This window comes from Protopterus annectens, chromosome 8.part0 (assembly GCF_019279795.1).
Source record: "Protopterus annectens isolate FY-2018-M chromosome 8.part0, PAN1.0, whole genome shotgun sequence".
In the NCBI taxonomy this organism is placed as follows: Eukaryota; Metazoa; Chordata; order Ceratodontiformes; family Protopteridae; genus Protopterus; species Protopterus annectens.
This window is the reverse complement of record NC_056741.1, coordinates 142,866,396-142,882,498: the sequence shown is the minus strand read 5'-3', so window position 1 is coordinate 142,882,498 and position 16,103 is coordinate 142,866,396. Positions and strand designations below refer to the sequence as shown.

Here is a 16,103-nt window from a genome sequence, read left to right as displayed (position 1 = left end):
CACACACACACACACACACACACACACACACACACTCAGTGCTTAACATCTGCAAGTAAAAAATGGTGTATTCTCCTTATGGATGCACTGTTGGTGAAAAAGGTAAAGAAATATTTCTTGTATTTTATAAAACATTTCTTTATAAGAGATTCTGAAAACGCTATTTCTATGGTAATGATAGAACTGAATGGACACAAAGCAAGCCTTGGGCTTACAGATAAATAAAACAGTTTGTGAAGCTTAAAGACAGTAAATCTGTACCTACATTGAATAGGTTTAAAAACCAGTCGGAAGAGTTGCTTTTGGCACCTGGTTTAAATTTACAGATTGAAGAAGGTTGATATTGTGTGCTACCAAGGTCAGCTGTGATCCACCTCAGTGATCAATACCAGATCTGAGGAGACCTGTAGGATACAGTAATCCAGGGGCCACAACAAGCAATGATACAGTAATCCAGGGGCAACAACAAGCAATGACACAGCCCTGTAGGATACAGTAATCCAGGGGCCACAACAAGCAATGACACAGCCCTGTAGGATACAGTAATCCAGGGGCCACAACAAGCAATGACACAGCCCTGTAGGATACAGTAATCCAGGGGGCCACAACAAGCAATGACACAGCCCTCAGAAGGATTTAAAGCTTGATTTTCTCTGGAATCTCTTCTGGATATACGTTTTTGCTGTAGGATACAATACTTGAATGGCCACAATAGAAAAGGACACAGCCCTCTAGAAAGATGTAGTTTCTTCTAAGATCACTACCGATGACCCTTTCCAGAGACCCCTAGTAGATCTGCAAATGAAAGTTATAAGATGTAGCACCACAGAAGGTCACCACAGGAAAAGAAACAACATCCCAGAAGTATTACATCCCCAGAAAGCCCCAATAGCGTAGTACAAAGTTCCCCTGTGACCCATTCCTGGGCCATCTTCTAGACAGCTGTAATATACAGTATCCCAGAACGTTTCTAGAAGAAGAGCATTGTTCCTCCAAAAGGATGATGCTCCTTAGAAGGTCACTGCAGTCTCCCATTTAGTTCACTACTTCGACCCATCCTTGAAAACCCTGACAGATCTGTAGAGTAGAGATGCAAAATATGGTGCCAAAGAAGAACACTACAAGAAAGAATGTAGTTCACCAGAAGGATGTAGTTCCTCAGAAGATCAATCCAGCCTACTGCACAGTTCTTCTGTGTCCTATCCTTAGGAGCCCTTCTACATCTGAGGCAGGCTATAGTATGGGGTATCCCTGAAATCATTACAGTGAAGGACACAGCTTCCCAGAAGCATGTAGTTTTCCACCAAATCATTATAGCCTGTTATGCACTTATAAAGTTAAGTTGGGGTTCGAGGGAAAAGAACACTTCCATTATTACCTACCCTTTCTGCCACTTCAAACAGCTTACACTCTAGTGAACACAACTGACAGCTGTTGTGATACCACATCTTAGTAAGGACTTAACTTGTGTTCATATGGTACACTTAAAGCCATCAAATCAGGGAAGTAAATGGTGTGGGAAGAAATAGCCAGGGAATTGTTATGGCTAGGCTTGTATAGGCCCTAGGGCTGATAGCCTAGTACCAACCTATGAACCTGTGAACCTATGAATCACCAGGCTCTAACTCATGTCATAAAGCCTAATATATTAGTATTTTAACCCCTGCCCATCTATCCTCAAACTGATATGTAAATGCAGATTACATTGGTTAACTCGTGAATATGTTCTGTTTGGGCTTCACATTTCTGTAGTCAGTATAATTCCAAGGTTAGGATAACTGATTTACTTTTTCTATAATTTCATTAAATTGTACAATTAAAATGCTTTGCTGCTTATTTTATAAATTTGTGACATCTACGTATCTGTATAATATCACATTTTGTTACTTACGTTTAACATTTAATCCTGCTGATTGTATGTCTGTTGATATCTCAGATAGTATCTATATTATTCTGAAATGTGTATTGTTTTCTTAATTTATGACCATTAGTTAAGTTTTCCTCAACATTCTTTTTGATAGTGATGAAGAGACCTAATCAATTCATATTTGCAGTAAATGTCCTCACTATTACAATTTTTATACTCATAACAGAAACTCTGCTTACTTTAACATTTCACTTGATATATGTTTATAGTGGATGACCTTGTCTGTCCTGGCCTCTGCAGAGAAATGAATTCTACCTTGTCAGAGCATTCAAGTTAAAAAGAAAATAACCAGCAAAACCATTAAATACCTCTTTCACTTTTTGTTTCAGACATACAATTCAGGAAAAATGAACAGATTAAGGAACAGTTAAAAGACATCTGTAATTCATCTGACAAGGGTAGGTCTTTTGTTATATCAGCCTGTGCAGAGACAGTTTAGCATCTTTCTTACTGTTTAAGTATTGTTTCAAATATTATTTGCATAAGTCATATATGTGACTGAAGGGACACAGTTTACCATATTCTTTATAATTTAGGTATTGTTTAAATATTGTTTACACAAATCATTTATGAGCCTGTAGAGAAAATAGCTTACCATATTTCTGTGTTTGTGTGTGTGTGTGTGTGTGTGTGTGTGTTTGTCTGCAATATTCAGTTTACTTTTCTTTTAGAAATACAATGATAATATGTCAAGATTCAATGAGAATGAATCATTCAAGAGAAGAAAGAATGAAAAAGGAGTTACAGAAAGATAATTAATTATAGTCATTGTACAGGCAGTCCCTGGGTTAAGGACGAGATCTGCTTTTCAGTCTGTCCTTATGTCAAGTTTGTATGTAAGTTGAAACACGTACATAGAACATTCTACAGTAGAGTACAATAGAACATTCCATACAAAAAAAACTATATTAAACTTGCCTTATTTTTAAGCTTCACTTCACATTTCTGTACTACAGGCATAACCCCTGAATGTTTTCCACTCTTTCCTGAACTTTCAGACTTCTGCTAGACCTCCTATTGTCGTCTAGGCCCTAGTGAGCCACAATGCCATTTGCCCATTCTACTGTGCAGTACTGTAACTGGTTCAGTACTGTGTACTGTACAAGCCAGCAGTCTTGACCAATCAGATCGCCAACACAGTGATCTCTTAACCAATTGGATCTCTTGTTTTCTGTGAAGACAGAAGTAACTGCTCTAACAAGACATGCAAGCAGTTTCACGAATGGGGAAAAGGAAAGTACAACATAATTCTTCACTTTAAGGTAAGATTTGAGCAACTTTAAAGATTTTTATTTATCTTCACATTATTTCCAACATTGCGGCAGCCTGTTCATATCTATGGATCGTCTGTAAGTCGGGGACTGCTTGTAGTTATGGAGAAGGACAACAGTGAGCTGTAGTACATATAATCTAAACTATGACACTTCTGATTTAACACTTTCTCCAAGGGCAAAATATATATGCACACGCACCCCCCCCCCCACACACACACACACACACACACACACTCTCAATGCTTGACATCTGCAAGTAAAAAATGGTGTATTCTCCTTATGGATGCACTGTTAGTAAAAAAGGTAAAGAAATGTTTCTTGTATTTTATAAAACATTTCTTTATAAGAGATTCTGAAAACGCTATTTCTATGGTAATGATAGGACTGACTGGACACAAAGCAAGCCTTGGGCTTACAGATAAATAAAACAGTTTGTGAAGCTTAAAGACAGTAAATCTGTATCTACATTGAGTAGGTTTATATAGAAAAGACACACAATAGAAAAGGACACACCCCAGAAGTATTACATCCCTAGAAAGCTCTAATAGTTTAGCACAAAGTTCCCCCGTGACCCATTCCTGGAACACGTCCTAGACAGCTGTAATATACAGTATCCAGGAAAGTTTCTAGAAGAAGAACATTGTTCCTCCAAATGGATGTTGTTCTTTAGAAGGTCACTGCAGTCTCCCATTTAGTTCACTACTTTAACCCATCCTTGAAATCCTTATAGATCTGCAGAGTAGAGATGCATAATATGATGCCAAAGAAGATCACTACAAGAAAGAGCATAGTTCACCAGAAGGATGTAGTTCCTCAGAAGATCAATCCAGCCTACTGCACAGTTCTTCTGTGTCCTATCCTTAGGAGCCCTTCTACATCTGAGGCAGACTATAGTATGTGGTATCCCAAAAGACATTACAGTGAAGGACACAGCTTCCTGGAAGCATGTAGCTTTCCACCAGATCATTATAGCCTGTTATGCACTTCAAATCTAGTTGGGGTTCGAGGGCTGGATCACACATGGTCAGCATCCATTAGTCTAGGCCTGTTACACCCCTCCAACAAGTAATCCACCTGGCTTACTGTAAATCATGGACCTAGCTAAAAGAATATTTCTATTATTACCTACCCTTTCTACAACTTCAAACAGCATACACTCTAGTGAGCACAACTGACAGCTGTTGTGATACCACATCTTAGTAAGAACTTAATTTGTGTTCATATGGCACACTTAAAGCCATAAAATCTCTGGTCTCTAACTCATGTCATAAAGCCTAATATATTAGTATTTTAACCCATGCCCATCTATCCTCAAACTGATACGTAAATGCAGATTGCATTGTTTAACTCATGAATATGTTCTGTTTGGGCTTCACATTTCCGTAGTCCGTATAATTCCAAGGTTAGGATAATTGATTAACTTTTTCTATAATTTCATTAAATTGTACAATTAAAGTGCTTTGCTGCTTATTTTATAAATTTGTGACATCAACGTATCTGTATAATATCACAATTTATTTGTCCTAATTTTGTTGTTATTTTATCTTTGTGCTCCTGTACCTGCTGACTGTTAAGCCTCCCTCAACTGGACTTGAGGCCATTCATTATCCCCCATGGTGAGAAGTCCACAGATCCACAGAGGTGAAACCATCGAGAGGTGAAGTCATTCAGGCAGTCCTGATCATACCTCTCAACTGTACAGATTTTCACAGAATGTCCAGATTTTTGCCTCATATTTTTGGTCCATTTTTCATAAAAGTGAGATTTTATGGCAAGTTCTTGGCAAGTCATTAAAGACAGAAGACAGAAAATAATGGCAGACATTTGAGTTTCAGACTTCATACCCTTCAGAATATTCATGCTAAATCAAAACACATTATTCTATCAACTTTCTGAGCTTGTAAGAGGACTATTTCAAAATTGTCCCTATTTTCTTGGCCTTTGTCCCCCCATTATTTATAGCTTTGTCCAGATTTCTTGCACTAAGATGTTGAGAGGTATGCCTGAGGTTTGCCTGTATGACTATGAGATTATTTTTATTATATGTCCTAACCCCCCTCTTATGGTGATATAAGCACTTGCTTTGTTCCAAGGACCACGTGTGCCTCTCTATCTAGGCATGCTTGTTCCTCTACTTGCATCATCATGGGCTACCATCACATGATCCTGCACTCTCCAGCTGAGACTCTGTTATTAGATCTGTGGTGCAAACCAGGCATGAACCACAATCCCTTCCTCCTCATTATAGGCACATCCATCCTCCCTGTCTGCACAGTCAAGCACTCAAGCTACTAATCAACGTCTGGTTACTTTATCTACTAATGCCACTGGCAGAGGACTTTAGTTGCGCTAAAATTAAAATAACAACCAGAATAGTAGAAACTAGTTCAGCTTTTACTAAAAAAAAACTCTTATCTTAAAGCAAAGTATCTGCTCAGTCATTGTGAGCAAGCACATTAATTATTAAAAGGTAAGGTATAAAATCTGGACTTGAAATAGATTAAAGTACTTTAAATCCATTGGTATGGTTTGCAAAGACCCATCACTAGTCTTATTACTTAAGACTAGGATTGCAGTGAAGGTTAAACAGAACAGTTACAGTGGTTTGTGCAGATGTGCAAGAAAAGGGAAGATGATTTGGTGAAGAAGGCTTGAAAGAGACAGGAAGAAGTCAAGAGGAAGTGAGGGCATCCAGCAAAGAGATGGACAGACTACATGAAAGAGAAGCTGTGACAGTCTGACATGACTGTTGAAGAAGCAAGGAGAGTAGTACTGAATCAAGAGAGGTACTGAAAGTTATTACAAACAGCCTGACCCCATGTAGAAAAAAAGTAGGAAGAAGGGGATTGCTGGTGACATTTATTAATATCATTTCAGAGAGTGTCAATATTGTGAAATAATTTTGCTGAAAACCACTTTTGGCAGTACTGGACTTTGGACTTCTCCCCACTGCCTTGCACCATGAAGTAGGTATTTATAGGTTTAGAGGGTGTGGGTATTTTCCTCACATGGGGAGGGGTGCAGGAAAGCATGCTCCACCAAAGAAAACCTACTTTGAGTTAACTGAAAGTGTTTTTTTCTTTAGTGATTTAGTTTTGTGGCATTATTACTCAGACATTTCGTTCAGTGAGTTGACGTGAATCTGGAGAAACTATGTACAGTATTTACAGTAAAAAAAACAATATGAAAGCAGTTAAGAAATGGGATTGATGTGAGGAAAGGGATATCGTAGTTCTATCATATGGTACTTTGACTTTATTTTAAAGAAATTATAGATTACGGACATGGTTTAGGAAAGCAGAGGCCAGGTAATATATTATGTATGGAATCAGGTGCAACTTACACCATTTAAAGGACATCATCATCATCAACCCTTCCTTTTCTCATTTTCATGTCAAATGTCGTCATCTTTCTTAATTCAGTGACAGTCCTGTACCTTCTTCGATAGTCATGCCTGACTGTCGCAAGTCTTCTCTCATACAGTCCAACCATCTCTTTGCTGGATGTTCTCATTTCCTCTTGCCCTCTTCCTGTTTCTGTTAGAGTACGTTTAACAGTGAATAAAAGACTGAAGTTAATTCTGCTATAAATATGCTGAAAGATAAAGCATAGAATAAAATGTTTGCGTGAATATATGTATAGAGTTTAGCAATGTAAAATGGGCATTCATAATATATGTTGATCAGACAGGCTTCTTCACATCATCAGAAAAAAGTCTAAAAAGCAATTCTGGAAAGCAAGTATTACATGCTTTTCTCATGTTTGCAGAACAGCTTATAAACTCAGCAATATGTAATCTTTTACAAAGCTGTTTCCTCATAAAACATGTTCTTCCACAGTATCAATTCCTCAAAAATATGTTTTGTCAATATCAGCTGCAGAACAGTTTGGCATATTCTCACAGATATTTCCTTTCAGACTTTGTTAATGGATAAAATCAGCAGAAAAACAATTCTGATTGCGTGCATTTTCATATCAGCAGAAATGGTTTTACAGAAGGACAATACTGCTTTATAACAAAACATTTCCTTAAACAAGTCTGGAAAGTAAAGCATCAGCAGAAAAGAAAAAAAAAACAGACTCTAAAGTGCGTGAATAAAACAGTATATAAGAACTGTAAATCAAATTATGCTAGTGGTAATTTTTAGGAACTTAGGTTTCGAGGTAACTGGAGAATGGAAAGCCATAAATCTATCATCCATTTCACTTATGAAGGAAAAACTTTGCACATTAAATTTGTAAACTACAGTCATATGTCTTGTTTGTTATAAAAATAAAAATAAGTTATTTATTAGAAACCGTGCTTGTTTCCCACCTTTCCTGTAACTAGTCTAGTCCAGATACAGATTTGCTGTATCCAGGACTGTTTCTAAGCTTCTGATCCCTCAAGCCTTTCTGTGTTGAAGGGAAGCATTCTAGCTTATCTGTGGGAGTGGTAAGCACTAGGTAGACTATCTACCACAAGATCCAGGTACAGATTCTTAGTTTTAGCACTTGAATTTGCACTTGTTCAGAACTTGTTGTTAGCACTAAATACGCTACAAATTACTACAACACTCAACCTTCCTCTTTACCTAGAGGAAAACAGTTTTTGTACTTACTTTCCTCACTTGCTTAGACAAAAACAGCTCTTATACTCACTTTCCTCACTTGTCTAGAGGAAAGTAGTTTTTTATTCTGGCATGTCCAAGGGTCAGCTCCCAGTGGTCTCTCCTGTCTATCTGATGAATCTCGGCATCTTGAGAGAATGTAGCAATTGCCTCATGTACACAGACAACCCTCTCCTCCTACCACCCAACACCACAACCTGTGAGAGATGCCCTTATCTAGCCAAACTGGAGGTAAAGCTCTCTCCAACCAAGACTGCACTTCACAGTCAAGAGGAAAAGTTAAACACTCGCACCACACCACACTCATCACATAGTCCCGTTAAACCTACACCACCAAAATCCACACATTGAAACACAAAAACATTCACAGAGGCTCTCAGTAATAATCTGCTCATGCAACAGAGACCTGCAAAGCAGAAACACAAGCAACCTCCACCCACCAACACAACCCAAATGACACATAGCCCACAGACTCAGTATGCCAATAAACCACAGCTCATAAGGCAAACCAACATAACAACAACACACTAGTCATAGGTGACTGTATAGTAAGGTGCACTGATGTCCCACTCACCAGGCTAAAGAAGGAGAAGGTTATTGTCAGCTGCCTGCCAGGTGCCAGGATCCACCACATAACTCACACACTCAGGTCACTCCACAACAAGTACAAATATGACTCTGTCATTGTCCATGTTGGTGTGAACGACCTGAAATGTACTTCCTTGGACTACATGAAAAGAGGCCTGAAAGAGCTCTCCAATCTTGTAGCAAAGTCAGGTATGACCCTAGCCCTGAATAGCATCCTGCCTACACCCAGAGTGATACCACAGTACAAGGACAAAGTGATTGACTTCAACAATTGGTTAAGCTTCTGGTGTCATTCTAAGGGGATCCAGCATCTCTCTGCCTGGGACGACATGGTCGACAGACCACGATGATTTGCCAGAGATGGCCTGCACCTGTCTCCCCTGGGATTCTAGATACTGGCTAAGGCTCTTGCCACCCCTGTAGTGCCTTTTTAGGCAAGGTTCAAATGACAAATTCACCACCGTAACAGGAACAGGCAAGAAAAACTGAGGGTAATGCTACTCAATGCTAGAAGTCTAAATCTCAAAATGCACTCACTGGAGGCACTCCTTAAAATGGAGAACATCGATATCTGTGCAGTGACTGAGACCTGGTTCAAGGCTCTAGAGAGCACCCCTGCATTACCAGGCTATAACTCATACCACACTTTTCAGCCATCTAACCTGGACCAGAACACCAAAGGAGGAGGTGTGTCCATATTCGTTAAGGATATCCACACCTCCAGGCTATAATGCATCCAAGGTTATCCAAGTGCAACTAACTCTGGGCAAAACTGCAATCCACATTGTAGCTTGCTACAGATCCCCCACCATGCCCCAGGACTCCCACTCCTCTTTTCTGGATATACTGGAAAATATTAGGGTTCAACCAAACACCCTAATAATGGGCGATTTCAACTACCCCACCATTAACTGGGAAAACTATTCATGTACCAACTCCTTCGCTCAATGCTTTCTGGAATTCATAAATTCCAATGCCCTGGATCTACTTATCCAGACCCCCACCAGGGGCAACAATGTCCTAGACCTAGTCATTACCAACATGATCGACCAGTATTCCACACCTGAAATCAACTCCTTGTTGGTCAGCTCCGACCATAAGTTAATCACCCTAGATATCTGCATCCCACCCCCACCCATCATTAAGGAAACCACAGTAAATATTTTCTCCAAAGCCAGCTTCATGCTTCTTAAGACAGAAGTGGAGAACTTCATGATACCCATGCAGATGAACAATACAGTTACAACTGCTGAATCCTACACAAATGCACTCTATAAACACTTACACAAGTGCATGGATTGTGCTAGCCCAAACAAAACCAAGACATTATCCTCCAAAAAAGGAAGCCAATCGGGTGGTCCCCTGCCATAAACAAACTCTACAACAGAAGGAAGAAACTGTTGCAAAATAGAGTAAAATCCCATGAGTGGAGGAGCTGCCTGGACAGCCTCAGTAAGAAGCTGAGATCCGTTATAAGATCCTCCAAAGCTAGCTACAAAAACAAAATTGCCACTGATTCTAAGGGCAACCACAAAGCATTCAATAGATATGTCAAGCATCTCAATGGCAACACCCAGATCTTCTCTGAGTTACAGCACAACGGCACGAAAATTACAGAACCAACTGATATTGCCAACATCCTGGCAGATACGTTCAGTGCTAACTTTACCCTCCTCTCACCCCTTAAAGGGCCCATATCTATACAGGAAGAATGCAGAATCCCTGTAGTCACATCTATGCAGATAAAAGCTGCACTCTCTAAAACCAAAAACACAGCATCCATGGGTCCGATGGGACCGGACAACATCCCAGGTTGCATTTTACATGAATGTCAGAACGATCTGGCTCCTCACCTAAGCACCATGTTCAAGTCATAGTCTCAAGTCAGGCTTGTTGCCCACTGAATGGTGCACAACAACAGTTATCCCACTTCACAAAGGGGGAGCCACCACTGATCCTGGGAACTATCGCCCTATTAGCCTGACAAGCCTGGTCTGCAAGGCCATGGAACGTATCATCATGGAACTCATAAACAAAGACCTTGGTAACCTCTAAACTCTGGAACCCACCCAGTTCTGGTTTGTGAAAGGCAGAACATGCCTTCTGAACCTGATCAACTTCTTTGAAGCAGTCACCAAAGCCGTAGATGAGGGTAAGGTGGTTCACACAGCCTATCTTGACCTTGGCATGGCTTTCGACACCATCCCCCATTCTGGAATTATAGCCAAGCTCACTAAAGTAGGTATAAATCCCTATGTCACAAGATGGGTTGCCAACTGGCTCACTGACAGAACCCACACTGTAAAAGCTGCAGTCTCCAAATCTGACTTCAAACCAGTGACAAGTGCAGTACCACAGGGTTCAGTCCTGGGACCTCTCCTGTTTGGTATCTACTTCTCTGAAGTACAGGCTAACACAGAAGGCCTCTGGTTAACGAAGTTCGCATATGACTGCAAACTAGGAGCCATATTTGAGTCCCCAAATGATGTGGACATCCTACAGAATGGCCTCACTGAGACAGATGCCTGGTGTCAGAGCCATGGCCTCAAGCTCAGTGCCAAAAAGTGCATTGTCATCCCCTTTGGTTAAAAACTCTGTACCCATGAACTACCACATAAACAGCAGTCTACTTAACGCCAAATGTGTGATAAGAGACCTTGGGACCCAGGTGGACAGTAGTCTCTTCTTTGATAATCACATCGCCACAGTAGTCAGGAAATCCTTCTGTGGCATACCTCATCACAAAAGGATTCTCATCCAGGAAAAAAGAGCTCATTGTTCCCCTCTAATCGGTACTCATTATACCCATTATAGAGTACAATACCCCTTTTGGAATGTACCTCACAAGACATCTGCAGCAGCTGGAAAGGCCACAGAAGTACCTCACAAATAGGATTACTGGCCTCAAACAGATGCCCTACACTGACCGTCTCAAAAAACTCCAGCTTTACTCTGTAGTATATCGCCTACTCTGAGGAGATCTCTGCCTAACATATAAAGCTATGTTAAACCCAGAGCTGCTGATCATGATACACCTTAAAAATCTCAATCCCTCTGAACTACATGCTCTAGGGACCTAAACCTTGTCACCACAATAAACAGGACATGCTGGAGGGATAGATTCCTGTCCCAGGGACTTCCTATACTCTGGAACAAGCTACCTATCTATGACAAGCAAAATTCCTCATTAGCACTCTTCAAGAAAAATCTTGATAAATGGATGGGAAATATATACACCCCAGGGATCACCTCTGTGGCTCTGCTTGACAGGGGGACAGGAAATTAACTTTCTTGGGTGGCGTAAGCCAGGTAACCTTGTTGGCTAGGCTTACTTAGGCCCTTGGGCCAATAGCCTAGTACCTACCTATGAACCTAAAAGAAATTAGCTGAACTGACAGAGACTGACTTCCTGCATGCAACAGCTGAGCTTAAAAAAACATTGCAAAAGAGCAGGAAACTACAGCTGATCTGTACAAAAGAAATATATTTTACAATATACTTGTGATTTGAAAATTAAGCATACATGGCAGGATCTGATGCATGGACAAATCTTTCTCAAATGTTTTACTTTCATTTAGTTAAAGCAAGACATTTATCAGTACTACAGTAAGTAGAGCGCACAACTACCATTCTAATAGCAAAGTCAAAAGGTAAATAAAACAGTTGTAGTGCACAAAAATCAAATGAGAATTGTCAATAACAGTAAAGATCTTAGTCACAAGACTGACATGCATGTATTTTCTTTTCATCTAAAGTACATCTGTTAAAATGCACAAGAATGAAAGGCAGACAACAGCAAATATAAATAATGTAAATATAAACGTGTTAGTTAAGAAATATTATTAACTTTAGAAACCAGATTCATCATTAATTTTAACATGCCATTTCCTTTAGGGCTTAATCTGGAGGTTAATATAAATGTATAATATAAAGGTTCAATTTAAATGTGTAATCTTAATGTATACATAAATGTAAAATTTGTGTTTGTATTTAGAATGGGACATAGGGACATTACTATTGTGTTTAAAAGGTGAAGTGTCACTTTAATTTTAATGCATGTGCAATGTTCGATGTCATTGTAATTAATCAATTAATAAGTGGTGATTTGGTATATAAAAGGCATGCTTTTGGTGTATGAGTTATCCCTTGAAGGCTTTTCAGCCGAGGTACCAGGAGACACCAGTAAAGCAGATCCAACTTTACTTGGAAGACTCCGTGTTTTATTTTATATTTTTGGTTCATTTTGTTTGTGTTTTTTGACTGCAGTTGATCTGACATGTCAGTTGGAATGTCTCCAGGTGCAGCTCTGTTCAGCTCGTCAGGGGGCAGTGATTGCATTTCATTTTCAGAAGTATGGAAACTGAGGGAGAAAAAGTTTGCTGCTGATGATTTATGGTCCCTGAGAGACATGAGTTCACAAGTAAATGACTTTGACAGACTGGAGAAATTGTTGGTCAAGGAGGGTACCCTTTTTTATGATACTAAGCTCCTTGACAAGTATCTGACTTCTAATTTGACTCCTTGTGATCTTAGGGTCGACTGACTTCTGGCGTTTGAGTTTGCAGAAGAAGACCCAGACCTGTTGGAGGAGTGGAAGACCATGTCACCGGCCTGTACTACAGCATGGTTGAAGATTTTAGTTAAATGTAACCACAGGGCACAGGAGAAAGTGCAAGTTGACATCTTGCACTTACAAGATGAACTATTGAAAGCTGTTTTGAGCGAAATTTTCTCAGATAAGATGAAAAATATCAAAAACCAAGTATCTAAGGTGGAAGGTGATGTTATTCTTCAGAAAATACACAAGCGTGAGTACAATATCAAGGACTATGAAAGCAATTTGTTTTTCTCATGGCAGAGAAAACCTAAAAGGGGTAGAAATATGAGTCAACGTAATGGAGGCAGTTCCTGCATTTCAAGGGATTCATCCGTTTCTTCTTGTGAGATGGCATCTAGCATCAGAAAGAGTGTTTCATTTGAAAATTTAAACATAGAAGAAAATGAGGAAATGCAATACCAACAACAAAACAGTCCCCAGCAGATGAGAGGGAGAGCTCAGTAGTGGCAACGGAGGTATCGGGCAGAATAACAGGAGAAGGAGACGATAACAAATTTAAATGTGGACTATGTATCAGCTCAAGCTAGGGCTGAGGACTTTCTGCCCAAAAGGTATGATGAGTTTGGACAGTATGACATCATTAATTTGTCATGTCTTGAAGTAAACGAAAGTATTAAATGTTTATTGAAGAAGGGTATTAAATTCGTGCCCACATGTTTTCCTAGTTTAGCTGATTTGTTTCTTGAAATAGGGTGTTTTTGCAGAAAATTAAATTTGACAATGTTTTTTCATAATGAAAATACTAAGATGAATTTAAATGAATCACAGTTAACCATTACAATGGGGGAAAGGGACAGGACAGACTCTGACAATTCACTGTTAAACTTATCATTGCATGAAAATATTTTTGTTGATATTAATTACATTGAATTATCTTATGAAGAGGAATGTTTTAGTAATTACGTGTATGACATTGAAGATGCAGTGAGCAATGACAACAATAATGGGGGGGGGATTTGTTACTGGTTATGGGAGGTTAAAAGTTCCCCCTGTTCCCCACGTGAGTCGACTTGTCTCTCCTAAAAATATTGTTGCTATTAATGTTTTTGAAAAGACATTGTGTAAGGAAATAGAACGTGAATATAAAGTGTTTGTAAAAAACAGAAAGCATATAATTTAACTAAAGAGGAGTGGACCATGTTTCAAATTTTATGGAATAATAATGAGAACCTGGTTTTTACTCATGCAGACAAAGGAGGCAATTGTGTCATTTTTTCCAAGGATAAGTATAATAGGATGGCATTTCAGTTGTTGAATGATGACAATGTTTCTTAAAGTTGGAGTATGACCCTAGTGCTGAATTCAACTCCCTCTTATTGGAAGTTTTGGAAAGGGATGAAAGGCTTGTTTTTTTTATACTAAGGATGTTAAAAAATTGTTTGTCAAGTGCCCCAGGAAAGCCAGATTTTTCACCATCCCCAAAATCCACAGAAGCATGACAGATCATCCAGGGAGACCAATAGTTTCTGGGGTTGGTGGTTATCTACAAAATGTAGGAATTTTTCTAGATGAACAGTTGAAAAGTTATGCCTCCAGGGTGCCTTCACATATTAAGAATAGTCAGGAACTTTGTGAATTGGTTGGGGGGGGGGTGCATTAGGAGCTGGATTTCTACTGGGCTTGTGTGGGTGTTAGAGCTTTGTATACTAGTATTAGTCATGCTTTGGGTTTGGAGGCCGTAGCCAGGATACTTGGCGAGGGCCCTAGAACTAGTTATATTTTGCAATTGTTGGAGTTTAGTCTGACATACAATTCTTTTGAGTTTGAAGAGGAGTTATTTTTGCAGAGGGGAGGCACTGCCATGGATACCTCATTTGTCCCTTCTTATGCCATCATATTCATGAATTTTTTTGAGAATAAATTCATTTATACTAAAATGTTTTTTACTAACAGTGTAATCATCTATAAGAGATACATAGATGATTTAATCTTTGTATGTCGGGGTGAAATAGGACATTTTAAGGAGTTCATGTCTGATTTAGAAGGGAATGATTTTGGGCTATCATTCACTTTCAAAACAAGTAGAGATGTGAGTGAGTTTTTGGATTTGGAACTTTATGTGGGACGAGAAAAATCTGTCCAGTTTAGACCTTATCATAAGCAAACTGCGGCCAACAATTTTCTACTAGCTTCCAGTATGCACCCCCCTATTTGTTGGATTCATTACCATATGGGGATATAGATGCATTTTTAGTAACACGTCTGATAAGAATATGGTAAGCAGGGAGTTTATGAAAGTTAAGAACAAATTATCTTCCAGAGGTTATTCAGCTGATTTGTTGGTCAAGACAGAATAAAGAGTTTTAGGGATTCATCAGAGGGGTAGTGGTGGTATAAAAATAAGAAAACAGGGCTTCATGGTGAGAATGATGAAAAATTGTTTTTTTGTGAGTAGATTTTCCCCCTTTTCTCACATTTTAATGAATTTAGTTAGAAAGTTTTGGCTGATAGTTGTGCAGAGAGATTTAACCAAAGGTGTGTTCCCAGAAAACATAACTTTTTCATATTGAAGATTTATGAATTTGAAGCAGTTGTTGAATAGGAAGCGCTACAAGATAGACCCTGATGGTCGGGTAGGATGTCACCCCCGTTACAGATGTAAAGTCTGCCTGAGGGTAAGGAATTTACATGGTAGCAATTTCAATGACAGAATATACAAAATAATGCAGAGCTTCACCTGTTATTCTAGTGGAGTGGTTTACATTGTAGGATGTGGGTGTTACCCGAGTAAGTGGTATATTGGACAGACTAAGGTTAAAAAACGCATTTTGGAGCATATGGGGGACATCAGACATAGGAGACTGGACAGCCCAGTTGCTTTTCATTTTTGTCTGAATCATGGGGGTTCTGATTCTTCATTATACTTTAATGTATTAGCCAAGCCCACCCACCAACAAGGGGAAACATAGTATGAGAAATTATTAACTTTAGAAGCCAGGTTCATCATTCATTTTAACACGCTGTTTCCTTCAGGTCTTAATCTGGAGGTTAATATAAATGTATAATATAAAGGTTCAATTTAAATGTTTAATCTTAATGTATATACAAAATGTAAAATTTGTGTTTGTATTTAGAATGGGACATGG

General features: G+C 39.1%; 1 protein-coding gene across 1 annotated transcript in view; it reads left to right on the top strand.

Moving 5' to 3' along the window:
- Nucleotides 1–16,103, top strand: part of LOC122808168 (C-type lectin domain family 4 member E-like) — a 327,149-nt gene that overhangs the window by 116,120 nt on the left and 194,926 nt on the right. The window contains exon 3 of the mRNA XM_044079139.1: nt 2,257–2,325. Coding sequence (XP_043935074.1) covers nt 2,257–2,325 — 69 coding nt within the window. The remainder of the gene's footprint in view (nt 1–2,256; nt 2,326–16,103) is intronic.